Source organism: Nomascus leucogenys, chromosome 17, assembly GCF_006542625.1.
Source record: "Nomascus leucogenys isolate Asia chromosome 17, Asia_NLE_v1, whole genome shotgun sequence".
Taxonomy (NCBI): domain Eukaryota; kingdom Metazoa; phylum Chordata; class Mammalia; order Primates; family Hylobatidae; genus Nomascus; species Nomascus leucogenys.
Genome location: NC_044397.1, coordinates 80,529,284 through 80,546,912, shown reverse-complemented (window position 1 = coordinate 80,546,912; position 17,629 = coordinate 80,529,284). Strand labels below are relative to the sequence as shown.

Sequence of the window (17,629 nt, the reverse complement as noted above, 5' to 3'; positions counted from 1 at the left end):
CCTTTTTTTCGCGCTTCAATTTCTGTATTTTCTAGTGAGATTCCCTTCTTCCATAGAACCAAACTGTGAGGCTGATATGAAAAAATCTTCAGGTCTTTTTGGGTTCTTTTTCTAACATGATTCTGCCTTCTCACATGACTCTCCCCCGACCCCCAACCCCTTGCCATTAGTCTTTCTACATTCCTACTTCTCCTCACCCAATTTGGAAGCATTAGGTTAATACACATACTAAGGAATGGAGTTTTCAAGTCATTGATCATTTCTGTTCCTTTACTTCTCCTAAAGTCCTGAATTAAACCAAGGACTACTGTTGTCTAAAGTACTGTTGCTGATCATATAACATTTTCCTGAAGAAATAAATAGTCTTTATAGCTCTTACTTAGAGCAAAGGAGTGAAAGTCTAGGGACGAGTGGTATTCTGAACGATAGAAGTATAAAATAACTATGAGGATAGATGCGGTGTAATGGAATTAACACATCTAGACTGGAAGAGCCATGCTAATCAGCAACAACTAAATTAGACTGACTGAGATGTATGTCATACATTTAAGTGAATGAGAATAAGGCATCATTTATTGGATTGAATAATTAACTGCAATTAATGTTCGAGTGGCTCTCTATATAAAGATGAAGTAAAGTAAGCTTTAGTAGATAAGAGTTCAAGTCTTGGTATTAGACTACCTGACTCTGCCATTCACCAGTAATGTGAACTCACGCATATCACTTCACCTTTTTTGGCGTCAGTTTCTTCGTCCGTAGTATGAGTATAATATACCTACCTTTGCTGAATACACATGCGCACACACACACTACTTAGAATATAGTATCCAACGCAGAAAAAAAGCCCTTCAATAGATGTTAAGGTTCTTTCCTTCCTTTTTTTTTTCTTCGAAGCTTTCTTTTTATACTACGTTAAAAGAATTGGAGTATTACAAGGTTAAAGATGCTAAATCAGGTAGCGGCAGTTTATTCCAGCAAATATTTCTGTCTAAACAATTGGCAATTATAGCTTATTTCATAAAAGTTAACTAATTCTGTAGATTATTTTCTGGTTTTATTTTTCCCAATGGTGATAGTCTTTTTATGATAAATATTGAGTGTCCTCATCTTCTCATCCTTATCTGGCTTGTATTATATGTTCAGAAAATTACAAATTTACTGGTTTTCATTTTTTGTGGCATTTTCTAGTCTAATTTTTTTTTTTTTTTTTTTTTTTTTTTTGAGACAGAGTCTCTGTCACCCCGGCTGGAGTGCAGTGGCATGATCTCGGCTCACTGCAACCTCCGCCTCCTGGGTTCAAGCAATTCTCCTGCCTCAGCCTCTTGAGTAGCTGGGATTACAGGCATCCGCCACACCTGCCTAATTTTTGCGTTCTTAGTAGAGATGGGGTTTCACCATGTTGGGCAGGCTGGTCTCGAACTGCTGAGCTCAAGTGATCCACCCATCTTGGCCTTCCAAAGTGCTGGGATTACAGACATGAGCCACCATAGTTTAATTTTTTTAATCTAAATCTTATAAAACTTCTTCCTCTATTTAAATTAGTTTTGGTCTTTTGATATTTTTCTTTTTGTTTAGTAAGTTTTTTCTTTCTCGGTATTTCATATGACTTTTAGAATTTCTTCTTTTAAGGTCTTTCTTTAAAATCTTGCTTAATATATAGCTTTCTTTTCCACTTAAGAACTTATTTTACTCCTGTGAATTACCTAGAAAAAAATAGATTTAAACAAGAAAAATTGTCTTTTAAAAATTAGAATGTTTTATTTGGACTCTGAAGGATCCACTGTATATGGTAAAAATAACATCTTAAGTATTATAGTTTAGGTATCTGAAAAAGTTTAGTTGATACTGTTACCACTTGAAATGTGGATTTTTCTTCAGCAATCCTTGAAATGGATCTTAAAATATAAGATTTGCCATCTTACATGGTTTTATTTATGAATTAAATTTTAATAATTATGGTTTTCCTGTCTTCAAAATTATATAGCAACCATTTATCAGAAAAGCAAGGAATGCTTAAAAGTTGGAGCCTGCTTAGTGTTCGTTCTCAGTTTGAACTTAACACTCGGCTTTACTCCTACTATGAAAGGATGATTAGAATTACTTACTTTCGGCCGGGCAAGGTGGCTCATGCCTATAATCCCAGTACTTGGTGGGGTGAGGCAGGCAGATCACGAGATCAGGAGATCGAGACCATCCTGGCTAACACGGTGAAACCCTGTCTCTACTAAAAATACAAAAAATTAGCCAGGCGTGGTGGCGGGTACCTGTAGTCCCGGCTACTTGGTAGGCTGAGGCAGGAGAATGGCGTGAACCCGGGAGGTGGAGCTTGCAGTGAGCCGAGGTCACGCCACTGCACTCCAGCCTGGGCAACAGTGTGAGACTCCATCTCAAAAAAAAAAAAAAAAGAATTACTTTCTGTGACAGTGTGGTTGATGGTCTGTTTTCTGTAAAAAAGATTGTGAGATTAAGAAAAAAACTTTACTTATAAAGACAGGAGATGATCATTTCCCTGATTAAATTAAAATCCAGTTTAAGGTGGCGGGCGCCTGTAGTCCCAGCTACTCGGAGAGACTGAGGCAGGAGAATGGCGTGAACCCGGGAGGCGGAGCTTGCAGTGAGCCGAGATTGCACCAGTGCACTCCAGCCTGGGTGACAGAGCGAGACTCTGTCTCAAAAAAAAAAAAAAAAAAAAAAAAATCCAGTTTAAGGGCCACTTGCTCTAAATTGACTTTTTTTTCCACTGATTTTCAACATTGGAAGATAGGAGCTTCCAGATTCTGGGGTTTCCAAAATTGTTTTTATCGTTTTAAAAAATATTAACATATAATTATTACATTCCTGTTCCTTGTTTTTATTATGCTTAATCATCTATTTTAATAAAATGTAACAATAACATCTAGAGTTTGAGCCTGGACCCTAGGAAGTCATTAGGAAATTCTCTTGGTGGTAAGGGACTGTAATAATAGGTTTTGTAAAGCTGACTTGTCCAGTTTTTTCATGGTTTAGTTATAAAAATGAGTTTTTCATGACTTTCAGAATAGAACTAGAGGCCAAGATTTATTATATTGCATGATATACTTACTGTAAAATCTGTATATTGCCTCTGGTTGAAATATTAAATTTGGTTTACATGAATTAAACCTCCAAGTAATATATTTTAAAACTTTATGAAAAAGAAATAAACCATGGTCTGGTGCAAAACAAATAAGTATTACTACTTTAATATACTGTTATTTTTTCAGGCTCATGAGAGGCTAGAAGATTCCAAACTAGAAGCTGTCAGTGACAATAACTTGGAATTAGTCAATGAAATTCTTGAAGACATCACTCCTCTAATAAATGTGGATGAAAATGTGGCAGAACTGGTTGGTATACTCAAAGAGCCTCACTTCCAGGTAACTTTCCCTATCACTGAACTCTCAAGTTCCCTATATTCCCAAAGTATTCTCCTATACTTTCCAGTTTAAGGTGATGTTTTCTTCAAAGATTATTTAGGGCTGTAATAGGTAAGTATGTAAATTCCAACCTTGGCATTTTAATGTCTTCATATGCTGAGGATATATAAACAGACATATGTAACTATAATGCTACATAAATGTACACTGTTACAGAAATACATCACAATGGATTTTTCTTTGTGCCATTAAAGAAAACAACCTTAATTCACCATCAGACCACATGCTGGAGCCATTTTCCTCACTATGATAATGGATTTTTTTCTTCCTCACTCCCATTCTGTTTCTTATTCAATACTTTTTAGTATTGCTTCTCAGGATTGGTGTGCAGTCAGTGACCATGGAACACAGAGAGCTGTGAAAGTATAGAAACTATTGTATAACATAATCTCCACAGGTACAGAAATAAGTATGATTTTAGCAATGGCCTGTATCAACAAAGAGTTCATCAGTTTTACAAAGAAGAATGCATTTCAGAAGAGAAAAGGCAGGAAAGATTTCTTGTAAACGTATAATAATTAAGACAATGTGGTATTGGGGAAGGTGTTAGAAAAATTAACTCATTGAAAAGAATGGAAATCCCCGATAAATACATCTAGCCGTATATGGTAACTTGATTTATGACTGGGACACTGCATTTTAGTGGAAAAAGAATGGTGCTGGGATAGAATAAAGTAAATGTCACCTGCTTTCCCCTGCAAATCTTAGCACTGAAAATCGAATGGTAACAGCCTTTTGCTCTTTCTCAGCCAAAGATTTTATGTGACTCTTCAACAATGTTACTGCAAAATATGAAGGTTTATAGTGAGATGGTTCCGACGTAAATTAGTATCTTAGGTACAAAAGAAATATGGACACATATCTCAGAGACATCTCCTGTGCAGGTCTCAGTTGATTGAGTCCTTGTAAAGGCATACGGAGTTATTTGGACTTTATCATAAGGACAGTGGGAAACTTTAGGTGTGGAGGGGGAAATGAATAGGAAAGGAGGATGGGTTGGGTATTAACCAGGGAAAGGTCAGGTTTGTGAAACGAGATGATTAAGTTCCAAGGCAAGAAATTATAATGGCAGTACATATGGATAGTAAGAAATTTAAAGACTTTCAAGTTTTAATCAATAAAATCAACAGGATTTAGTCGATTGGTTGCATATGACAGTTGTAGAAGAGAGATGTGGGAAGTTGATAACAATTTACGACTTAAACAATGGCTGTTCAATGAGGTAAGGAACACTAGAAGAAAATGTTTTGGACATACTTATGTTAAGGGAACTGGCCACCTTAGGTTTGTGATACATTGGAAGCATGTAGGTTTTCAGGAATGCTTCATATTATTAGTAAATATTTATAATTTAATAAATATATAAGCACATACATTATATGAAGTGTAGCATATAAAAATTTTAGAATACCAGCAAATAAAAATACAAAAATGAAGACATTGCCTTTCTTCTACCCAGATCACTACTGTACTGTCTTAGTGCATATTCATCCATGTTTTTCTATGCACAAATGTACATACATAATTTTTTTACTAATTTGAGATTTTGCACAAACTGTGTTTTACTCTTTTTTTTAGTTATTGATTTCTAATTTTCTATTTCAGTGAACCTCCATCTCTTATAATACACACACCATATTCAGACTTCTCCATTTGATACCACAATATTATTTACAGGTGGTTTGTACATATAAGTGTCCAGTTTAGGTCCATGTGTGGTAGCTGGTTGCACCATACCTTTTCCCCTTGATTATGACACTGACCTATTGAAAAGACCAGGCTATAAATAAAGGTGATGATGGCCTAATCCTTTCTTTGATTACTGGGAAGTAATCAATTGTGTTTTTATCTTAACATTATACAGATTCTGTTCTCTATCAACCATATACCTACTGATGAACACAAATTAATAATCCTTGCCTAAATCAGTGTTTTCTTTTTTTTTTTTTTAACTTTTGTTTTAGGATTAGGGGTACATGTAAAGGTTTGTTACATAGGTAAACACATGTAATGGGGGTTTGTTGTACATATTATTTTACCACATGGATATTAAGCCCAGTACCCAATAGTTATCTTGTCTGTTTCTCTCCCTTCTCCCACCCTCCCCCTTCAGGTAGACCCCAGTCTCTGTTTTTCCCTTCTTGGTGTTCATAGGTTCTTACCATTTAGCTCCCAGTTATAAGTGAGAACATGCAGTATTTGGTTTTCTGTTCCTGTGTTAGTTTGCTAAGGATAATAGCTTCCAGTTCCATCCATGTTGCCACAAAAGACATCTCATTTTTATGGCTGCCCAGCCTCATTGATCTTTTGAAAGGTTTTTTGGTATTCTATGGTGTGTGTGTGTGTGTGTGTGTGTGTGTGTGTGTGTGTGTGTGTGTGTACATATATATATATATCACATTTTCTTTATCCAATCTGTCATTGACAGGCATTTAGGTTGATTCGTGTCTTTGCTGTTGTGAATAGTGCTGCAATGAACATTTGCATGCATGTCTTTATGGTAGGAAGATTTATATTCCTCTGGGTATATACCCAGTAATGGGATTGCTGGGTCAAATGGTAGTTCTGCTTTTAGCTCTTTGATGAATCTCCGTAGTGCTTTCCACAGTGGTTGAACTAATATACATTCCCACCAACAAGGTACGAGTGTTCCCTTTTTTTCTGCAACCTTACCAGCATCTGGTATTTTTTGACTTTTTAATAATAGCCATTCTGACTGGTGTAAGATGGTATCTCATTGTGGTTTTGATTTGCATTTCTCTAATGATCAGTGATATTGAGCTTTTTTTCATATGCTTGTTGGCCACATGTATGTCTTCTTTTTAGAAGTATCTGTTCATGTTCTTTGCCCACTTAAATGGGCAAAGATCTTGTAAATTTGTTTAAGGTCCTTACAGATGCTGGATACTAGACATTTGTCAGATGCATCGTTTGCAAATATTTTCTCCCATTCTGTAGGCTCTTTACTCTGTTGATAGTTTCTTTTGCTGTGCAGAACCTCTTCAGTTTAATTAGATCTCATTTGTCAATATTGGCTTTTGTTGTGATTGCTTTTGATGTCTTTGTTGTGAAATCTTTGCCCATTGCTATGGCCAGGATGGTATTGCCCAGGTTGTCTTCTGGGGTTTTTACATTTAAGTCTTTAATCCATCTCGAGTTGATTTTTGTGTACTGTATAAAGAAGGGGCTGAGCTTCAATCTTCTGCATATGGCTAGGTGGTTATCCCAGCACGATTTATTGAATAGGGAGTCTTTTCCCCGTTGTTTGTTTTCGTCAGCTTTGTCAAAGATCAGATCGTCGTAGATGTGCAGCCTTATTTCTAAGCAATCTGTTCTGTTCCACTGGTCTATGTGCCTGTTTTTGTACCAATATCGTGCTGTTTTGGTTACTATAGCCTTGTAGTATTGTTTGAAGTTGGGTAATGTGATGCCCCCAGCTTTGTTCTTTTTGCTTAAGATTGCCTTGGCTATTCGGGCCCTTTTTTGGTTCAATATGAATTTTAAAATAGTTTTTTCTAGTTCTGTGAAGAATGTTATTGGTAGTTTGATAGGAATAGCATTGACTCAGTAAATTGCTTTGGGCAGTGTAGCCATTTAAATAATATTGGTTCTTCCTATCCATGAGCATGGGATGTTTCTTCATTTGTTTGTGTCTTCTCTGATTTCTTTGAGCAGTGTTTTGTAATTCTCATTGTAGAAATCTTTCATCTCCCTGGTTAGCTATGTTTCTAGGTAATTTATTCTTTTTGTGGCAATTGTGAATGGGATTGCCTTTCTGATTTGGCTCTTCCTTTGGCTGTTGTTGGTGTGTATGAATGCTAGTGATTTTTGTACATTTATTTTGCATCTTGCAAAATACAAAAAGGACTTTGTATCCTCTGCTGAGGTTATCAGCTGGAGGAGCTTTTGGGCTGAGACTATGGGGTTTTCTATATACAGAATTATGTCGTCTGCAAACAGAAATAGTTTGTCTTCCTCTCATCCTATTTGGATGCCCTTTATTTCTTTCTCTTGCCTGATTGCTCTGGCTGGGACTTCTAATACTATGTTGAATAGAAGTGGTGAGAGAAGGCATCCTTGTCTTGTGCTGGTTTTTAAGGGGAGTGCTTCCAGCTTTTGCCCATTCAGTATAATGTTGGCTGTGGGTTTGTCATAGATGACTCTTATTATTTTGAGGTATGTTCCTTTAATACCTAGTTAATTGATAATTTTTAACATGAAGGGTTGTTGAATTTTATTGGAAGCCTTTTCTGCTCTATTGAGGTAATTATGTAGTTTTTGTCTTTAGTTCTGTTTATGTGATGAATCACATTTATTGATTTGCAGATGTTGAACAGACCTTGCATTCCAGGGATGAAGCCTACTTGATCATGGTGGATTAGCTTTTTGATGTGCTGATTGATTTGGTTTGCAGGTATTTTGTTGAGGATTTTGGCATTAATGTTTGTCATAAGTTCTTAGCATTTAGCTCCCGCTTAAAAGTGTTTGTCAACTTTGACAAACTTATAATGTTTGTCAAGGTTTTTTTGTTGTGTTTCTGTCAGGTTTTGATAGAAAGATGAGGCTGGCCTCATAGAATTAGTTGGGGAGGAGTTCCTCCTCGGTTTTTTGGAATAGCTTTTCTGTAGGAATGGTACCAGTTCTTATTTGTACATCTGATAGCATTCAGCTGTGAATCCATCAGCTCCCAGGCTTTTTTTGGTTGATAGACTATTTATTACTGATTCAATTTCGGAGGTTGTTATTGGTCTATTCAGGGAATCAATTTATTCGTGGCTCAGTCTTCAGAGGTTGTATATGTCTAGGAATTTATCTCTTCTAGGTTTTCTGGTTTGTGTGCATGGAAGTGTTTGTAGTCTTTTCTCATGGTTGTTTTTATTTCTGTGGGTTCAGTAGTAACATGCCCTTCATCATTTCTAATTGTGTTTATTTGGCTCTCCTCTCTTTTCCTCTTTATTAGTCTAGCTAGTGGCTTGTCTGTTTTATTAATTTTTTCAAAAAAACAACTCCTGGATTCGTTTTTTGTTTGTTTGTTTTTTAATTTAATTAATTTTTTTTTTTTGAGATGGAGTCACTGTGTTGCCCAGCTGGAGTGCAGTGGCACGATCTCGGTTCTCTGCAACCTCCACCTCCCAGGTTCAAGCAGTTCTCCTGCCTCAGCCTCCCAAGTAGCTGGGACTACAGTTGTGTTCCATGACACCCAGCTAATTTTTGTATTTTTAGTAGAGATGGAGTTTCACTATGTTGGCCAGGCTGGTCTTGAACTCCTGACCTCAGGTGATCTGCCCACCTCGGCCTCCCAAAGTCCTGGGATCACAGGCGTGAGCCATCATGCCCAGCCTCATTGATCTTTTGAAAGGTTTTTTGTGTCTCAGTTTTCTTCAGCTCAGCTCTAATTTTTGTTATTTCTCATCTTCTTCTAGCTTTTGGGTTGTAAATCAGCATTTTCATTAAAGGTTGCAAAATGACGTTTTTCTATTCTACATTATTAGCTAGTATTCTTCCATAATGTAGAGCTTCTCATCAACTGGGCTGCTTAGTGCGTTTCCTACTGAAGAGGCAGAAATGTACTCGATCCTTCCTTTTACTAAGTTTCAAAGTGAAGAGCTGTTTAAAATTGCAGTTTCAAGTGGTAACAAATGAGTTTTTTCAGTCTATTTTTTTTTTTAATTTAAGTTTTAGGGTACATTTGCACAATGTGCAGGTTTGTTACATATGTATCCATGTGCTATGTTGGTTTGCTGCACCCATTAACTAGTCATTTAGCATTAGGTATATCTCCTAATGCTGTCCCTCCCCCCTCCCCCCACCCCACAACAGTCCCCGGAGTGTGATGTTCCCCTTCCTGTGTCCACGTATTCTCATTGTTCAATTCCCACCTGTGAGTGAGAACATGCAGTGTTTGGTTTTTTTGTCCTTGCGATAGTTTACTGAGAATGATGGTTTCCAGTTTCATCCGTGTCCCTACAAAGGACATGAACTCATCATTTTTTATGGCTGCATAGTATTCCATGGTGTATATGTGCCACATTTTCTTAACCCAGTCTATCGTTGTTGGACATTTGGGTTGGTTCCAACTCTTTGCTATTGTGAATAGTGCTGCAATAAGCATACGTGTGCATGTGTCTTTATAGCAGCATGATTTATAGTCCTTTGGGTATATACCCAGTAATGGGATGGCTGGGTCAAATGGTATTTCTAGTTCTAGATCCCTGAGGAATCACCACACTGACTTCCACAATGGTTGAACTAGTTTGCAGTCCCACCAACAGTGTAAAAGTGTTCCTATTTCTCCACATCCTCTCCAGCACCTGTTGTTTCCTGACTTTTTAATGATGGCCATTCTAACTGGTGTGAGATGGTATCTCATTGTGGTTTTGATTTGCATTTCTCTGATGGCCAGTGATGATGAGCATTTTTTCATGTGTTTTTTGGCTGCATAAATGTCTTCTTTTGAGAAGTGTCTGTTCATGTCCTTTGCCCACTTTTTGGTGGGGTTGTTTGTTTTTTTCTTGTAAATTTGTTTGAGTTCATTGTAGATTCTGGGATATTCAGTCTATTTTTTTAAATAGCATTGTGGGTCTATGGATTTTTTATTCAATGTTTTAATCCTTTACAATCCCTACTTTTGATTTTCAAATTGCCATGACTTTGACAAGTTGTGGGCAAATTTTTACTATAAAAGTCTGAAGCACATGAGAGTTCTGAACTAGAGATAGAAATTTAAGAATTGTCAATGCGTAAGTAGTGGCTCAAGTCACAGGAGTAAATAAAACTGCCAAAGGAGTATATAGGGTGGAAAACTAAGCAGCGCAGGTTAGCAACTTCCAGCATTTATAGGAAGAATCCTTACATATGGATTTGTGAGTTGTTTTATTGAATTTTTTTCTCCAGCGTTTCACAAATTCTTTTATGAAATGACCAGAAATTACCAATTATCCCGATTGCTTTGATCCCAAACCTGTTAATATTTGCCTCTTTCTATTTTGATTTATTGTTTTTGAACTTGAATTCTATCCAACCCCTCAAGAATGTTTAACTTAGCTTTATGTTGAATGTGCACAGTTGCAGTAAAAGTTATTCTTTTTTTTTTTTTTTTTTTGAGGCAGAGTTTCACTCTTGTTGCCCAGGCTGGAGTACAATGGTGCAATCTCGGCTCACTGCAAACTCCGCCTCCAGGGTTCAAACAGTTCTCCTGCCTCAGCCTCCCGAGTAGCTGGGATTACAGGCACATGCCACCATGCCCAGCTAATTTTTTGTGTTTTTAGTAGAGACAGAGTTTTGCCATGTTGGCCAGGCTGGGCTTGAACTCCTGACCTCACATGATCCACCTGCCTCGGCCTCCCCAACTGCTGGGATTACAGGCATGAGCCACCGCGCCTGCCCTAAAAATTATTCTTTTAGGATAAGAGATGAAAAAAAATTAACATTTTAGTATTAATTAAGAAATTCCTTGGGAGGCCGAGGTGGGTGGATCACGAGGTCAGGAGATCGAGACCATCCTGGCTAACATGGTGAAACCCCATCTCTACTAAAAATACAAAAAATTAGCTAGGCATGGTGGCACGCGCCTGTAGTCCCAGCTACTTGGGAGGCTGAGGCAGGAGAATCACTTGAACCCGGAAAGTGGGGGTTGCAGTGAGCCGAGATCGCACCACTGCACTCCAGCCTAGGTTGACAGAGTGAGACTCTGTCTCAAAAAAAAAAAAAAAAAAAAAAAAAAAAATTCCTAGAAAGCTAGATCAAAACCACCCATGCTGATTGCACATACATAGTAAATATAGGAGGTAAAAAAAATATATTATATTCAGGACTATTACTGACTGGTTTTTCTCCTCAAAAAATGTCCCTTTTATAAACTAAAACCTTTATTGGTAATATAAAATTTTTTGTCACTGATACAAGTTGCTAATATATCCATTTTCTATTGGACATCTTTTAACAGACATTTTGTACATATAAAAAGTATATCATATTACTAACTTAGCAATGTTAGGTAAAAATGTCATTTGAATTTGAATTTTTACGATATTTTAGTAAATAGGATTGATGGTAAATAGTGAATGATATGATGACAGTGGTGGCAATAAAATCCAGTACCTTCATTGCACCAGACTGGAAACCTAGGTTCAGTTTCCAGTGAACTTGCCAGTTTTTAAAAAGCATCACTAAACTCTGTCAATCTCTTCATATCTCAAAGAAGGAATATGATGTTTGATGATAATAAAACTATATATTTTTATATCTCTTAAAAATTATATATGTATTTGATTAACCTGATATTTGGGAATTTAATACCATGTGCCTTGGAAATTTTTAGTACTCCATTGGAATAATGAACTAACAAAGTACTTTTAGTAACATATTTCATCAACATATCGTAAATAACCACAGGATATTTTGACTCCTTATAGTCACTGTTGGAGGCCCATGATATTGTGGCATCAAAGTGTTATGATTCACCTCCATCAAGCCCAGAAATGAATAATTCTTCTATCAATAATCAGTTATTACCAGTAGATGCCATTCGTATTCTTGGTATTCACAAAAGAGCTGGGGAACCATTGGTGAGTATAGATAAATCAGTTCCCTATTAAATCTGAAATATGACATAATTTGTGGTTCAGTCACTACTCTGTTTCATTTTTTTTCCTTTTCATAATGTTATGAAAACTGTATTCTTGTTTGGCCTGTGTATAAAGGCACAGCTGATGCTTTCTCAACTTGGTTTAGCCTGCAAAATTAAACCAAAATGAAAAGTTAAACTGAGCTAGAAGTAGAAATATGGCAAGGGGTAGCAAAAAAATTTCAGAAGATGACTACTACATTTCTTCCTACCCTTTGAAGACATGAACTACCCTTTGAAGAAATACTGACATTATCAAAATATAAAAAGAAATTGTTATTAAAAATTGAAGCCATACTAGGACTAAGTAGTGAAGTTTACTATTCCTTGGTAAAATTATTGCTTCTGGATCCTGACTATAAGAACAGTGAGTGCAAAAAAGGAAAAGCCAGGAATAAGTCCATCAGAATGCATAAATACCTTTTCCTGCTCTCTTGAGTTTCCATTTGGCCTGTAAGATACATCCTATCCACTAGTGTAATAAACTATACTAGTACACAGTTTAATGGGAGTGAAATATTGAGACAGGAGAGAACATGGTAAAAGTAAGAATGATTCATTTTACCTAGTTTTAGAATATTTTCTTACATATGTTCATGAATATTTAAGCATTTCTCCCTAATAAATGAGAAATCTCTTTCTTATTTCTCATAGGGTGTGACATTTAGGGTTGAAAATAATGATCTGGTAATTGCCCGAATCCTCCATGGGGGAATGATAGATCGACAAGGTCTACTTCATGTGGGAGATATAATTAAAGAAGTCAATGGCCATGAGGTTGGAAATAATCCAAAGGAATTACAAGAATTACTGAAAAATATTAGTGGAAGTGTCACCCTAAAAATCTTACCAAGTTATAGAGATACCATTACTCCTCAACAGGTTAGTAATAAAATTTTTGGTAGTATTAAAAATACTTTCATGTTTTTAATCACAGTGTTGGAAATAACTATCAGTTGCTACTATTTTGCTAAAGAAAAGAGAAAAAATTGATTTGAGTGTTCTGAAATGGCTTATTTTGTCATGGGTGAATTTTTGAATTTTTAAACAGTGCTATTTTACTATTGTAAAGGAAGTAGTAAGATTTCTTTGTAAACACCAGGAACCCTGGCATAACAGTAACCTACAGCTAGGTATCAGAAGAACCATAAAGTCTTTGAATTATTAATCTGGCAAACATTTCTGACGGCTATTATGTTCAGGCATCGTATTAGGCCCTGGGAGAGGATAAAAATGCAGTCCAGATCACCTCCAGCTTAGTGTTTGTGTGATGGGTGAAATGACTGATGAGGCCAGAAAAGAGGATGGGTATAAAGAAAATCTTGGACCCCTGGTTTGAACACATTTGATCTGTATTTTAAAACTAATTTTAGGTAAACTAGATAATTGAACGGGAAAATGTTTTAGTATAGAGATTGTCTAGACTCGGTATGTTAAGTGAATTCAAAAAGAAGAGAGATGAGATTATGCAACCAGGTGGCAGATTTTTGAAGGTGTGAGGTGATTTGTGAACAACAGCCCTAATGAATGATTAAGATGACCACTTAGGTTCAAATACCGTGCTGCCAATTATCAGCTTACCTTCTCTGTGCTTCATTTTTCTCATCTATATAGTTAGGGACAAAATTTGTGTTCTCAAAAGATTGTTATGAAGATTAAACGAGTTAATTCATGTAATGCTCTCACAGCAACACCTGGCACATAGTGAGTGCTCAAGAAGTGGCTGCACTTGCTGTGGTGATGACGCAGTAGTGGTAAAATGGAACCGTAAAGAAAGAAAAAGAAAGTAATTGCGGAGGAAGAATTGAAAATTATGTTAGGAGTGTTGGAACCAAAGAGAGGGTTTTCAAGCCTAAGTAATATAGAAGTAGATACCTCTAATGTTCAGGTTTATTCCAGAAATTTATTATTTGATGTGTGAATGAAATTATAAGTTTTCTTACATAAGATACTGCCAGTGTATCTTATTTCATTTTTTTTTGTTTTTGTTTTTTTTTTTTGAGACAGAGTCTTGCTCTGTCTCCCAGGCTGGAGTGCAGTGGTGCAATCTCGGCTCACTGCAAGCTCCGCCTCCCGGGTTCACGCCATTCTCCTGCCTCAGCCTCTTGAGTAGCTGGGACTACAGGCGCCCGCCACCACGCCCGGCTAATTTTTTGTATTTTCAGTAGACACGAGGTTTCACCGTGGTCTCTATCCCCTGACCTCGTGATCCGCCCGCCTTGGCCTCCCAAAGTGCTGGGATTACAAGCGTGAGCCACCGCGCCCGGCCTATATTTCATATTGTTAAAATGAGAGTTTAAAAGTCTAGTTCTTACATTTCCATACAGTTATTTGAAATAACATTTCATTGAATGTCTATTTTAAACTGTTCTTTCAAAGGTAAGGATAGATTATTTAGTCATGAATAATAGCATGTAAATTGAACTTATGAAAATAGGCTTGTAATTAACTTTGGTTGAAATGAAGATAGTTTTGTCCTCAAGGAAAAGAATTGTGAAAAATAAATGATATTAGTACTTAGACATTTCATATCACTAGTACCTCTCAGGCTACCTTTATTCCTCAGTTGGCAAATTTCGATTTGTGACAGCCTGAGGCCTTATCGTGGACCTGCATACACTGGAAGAGTAAAATCTAGGATTTATGTATTTTATTTATTATTATGTGTTAGTTGTAGTAGGAAGATTTTCTTTTCCTTCTGTGGTCTAAACTCCAGAATTATTCTAGCTCACCATAACTATGAGACTTTTACAGGCAAAATAAAATTTTATAATATTAATAACTAGGGCTTTGGCCCAAATTCCTACATAGATTTTGCATCTGGTGAACTAACTGAATTCTATGAAATGCAAGGACATTTAGCCTTGGTTTAAACATAAGTTTTCCCCATTCCATACCCTCTCAAACTCTGCTTTTCACTTAGCATTTAGAGTTGGGGGAATGAATTCAAGTAGGAGAGGAGGAGTCTTGTAAGCCCTAGGTAGCCTGAGGCCTGTCCTCCCATAAAGAAGAAAAGAAACCATAACATGAAGGCTTCCGAAAGAACATCCAAATTGAGACTTTTTTTTTTTAATGAAAAGGGGAACATTACTCATATGCTGGATTAATAGGCATAAACCAGGGCATCTGCAAACTGTGGGCATCCTACTAAGATGCTATAGGGAAGCAAGGGCATTTTGCCTCTTCAACTCTTTCACTAAAATCTCCACCATGTAGTGCTGTGGAGCTAGTCTCAGCTCTGGATTGCTGCAAGAGCAAATGAAAGCCAAGAACTCTTCCTTACCACGGTAATGTTTTTCAAAAGCCCAGTCAGTAGATGATCTTTATCAGAATCATTTCAGGTGCTTGGTAAAAGTCCAGAATCTGCTATGGGACATAAGTATCTATGTTTTAAATTTTGAGGGCCAGAATGAGTTAGAAGTAGCCAATTCTGAAGTTCTTCAACTTTCATATAGCTTAGATTCCCAGAGGCTATTCATAATTCCATTTGTTTATCAAGGCCAACTGATAGGAATTCTCTCTTATTCTTTGGAACCAACATGACCTGGACAACTAGAAACAATATAAGAAAATATATTACAGGACTGTTTCACCCAAGGATATACATTAAAAATTCTCAACAAAATATTAGCAAATCAGATTTGATTGTGTATATAACAAAGATAATACAACATATCCAAGTTTAGATTTACTATCCCAGGTATGCTAGGAGAGTTTCATATTAGAAAATCCATATGTAACTAAGCACATTAACAGATGAAAAGAGAATAACCTCAATGGAGAATTTGATAAAATTCAATGATTTTTAAAAAATGATTAGTAAATTAGGAACAGAAGGGAAAAGCCTTAATTTTATTACAAAAAAAAACTAGAACAAACATTATTCTGAATTAACTAATGTTAGAAGCTTTCCCTTTAAAGTCAGAAACTGGCCTTGCAGATGGTCTGCCTGAGACCTCTAGTGCCAACCCCAATACCCCACGAAGTTTCATTTCCACTCATGAAATTCCAGTTTCGTTTTCATTATAAGATGAAAAAGCCCTCACAAACCATGAAAAACTTGCCAGATTTCAAGCACAATTGTGCACTGGTAAAAAGGAACTGTGCTCAGATGATACAGCAAACATTATCTGTTACAACAGATGATAAAAAAACTTCAGTTTTCCTGAAAGAAAGTAGGAGTAAGCAATATCTCTGATATTAAAGAGGTATGTTTGCAAACCAAGGAATGGTGATCTACATTAACAATCCCAATGTTCAGACATCTCTAGCAGCAAACACTTTGACCATTACCAGCCATGCTGAGACACAGCAGCTAACAGAAATGCCACCCAGTGTCTTAAACCAGCTTGGTGTCAACAAGCTTAAGGAAACTGGCAGAAGCTGGATGGAAAAGTATCACTTACTATTGGGGAAGTGATGATCTTGTTCAGAATTTTGACGAAGCTTCCAACAATGAGGCAAACTGAATTGATTCAGCTTCTAAAAAATAATACAATTTCAAGAATTTTAGCTGCTTTTAAAATTTTTGTTTTATATATGATAAAATGTAAGTCTATGATATTTTAAATTCCAAGGCCCTTGGACACTGCTACTTTTTAATTATTGATTATATACAGTTATTTATTGGCAATTAATTAGTCAGAAAATAGTTTAAAACAAAGATAAAGCCTTTCCCTAGTTAAAAAAAAAAAAAAAACTAGAGAAGGATGCTCACTAGCACCACTTCTATTTAACATTTTCTTGAAGGATCCATAAGTACAGTATGACAAAAATAAATTATAGAAGCAAAATGTTTGGAAAGGAGGCAATAAAACTTCTTATTTACAAATAAGAGTTTTTGCATAGAAACCCCTCAAAACTACAACTTATTAGAAATAATAGAGTTTACCAAGGTACCTGAAAATAAGATTAAGACACAAAACTCAATTGCATTTCTGTATGTAATCAGCAAACATCTAGAAATGTAACTATGACATCATTTATAGTAGAGTCAGAGAATGTCACATTTATGTCTAGGAATAAATCTAACCAAAAAAATTCAAGACCTCTACACAAAGGAATTATGAAGAGGATCTAAAGAAGCAGGTGTATCATGTCATGGACAGGAAGACAATATTGTGAAGATGTTGATTTTTCCCACATTGACTTGTAGATTTAATGGAATTCCAGTCAAAACAGGGTTTTCCATGGAATTTGATAAGATGAATAGCCAAGACACTTTTGAATCAGAAAAGCAGGAATGGAGTCTGATTATTAATATGTAGGAATTAAGATACTGTGATGTTGGCGTAGGAAGAGACAGCATGATCAGTGGACTTTTAGAGAGCTCAGGAAGAGACCTACACATACTTATTACTTTGATATGTGACAGAGATAATGTTTTTCAATGTGGAAAGGAGAGACGATTCAATGAATGGGGGGAAACTGGTTATTCTAGGGATACTGTTTGAAATTGTGTTTCACTCTACATAGAAAAATCAAGTAAAAGGGGACATGTGTTCAGTAAACATATAGAGATATATTAAAAATCATAATGTGATATTCC

General features: G+C 36.2%; 1 protein-coding gene across 7 annotated transcripts in view; it reads left to right on the top strand.

Annotated features, from left to right (window-relative positions):
* The window catches only part of MPP6 (membrane palmitoylated protein 6), a 117,082-nt gene that overhangs the window by 63,117 nt on the left and 36,336 nt on the right, over positions 1–17,629 (top strand). For all 7 annotated transcript variants that reach the window (XM_030796248.1, XM_030796247.1, XM_030796253.1 and 4 more), the window contains 3 exons: positions 3,243–3,395; positions 11,870–12,022; positions 12,736–12,963. In XM_030796248.1, coding sequence (XP_030652108.1) covers positions 3,243–3,395; positions 11,870–12,022; positions 12,736–12,963 — 534 coding nt within the window. The remainder of the gene's footprint in view (positions 1–3,242; positions 3,396–11,869; positions 12,023–12,735; positions 12,964–17,629) is intronic.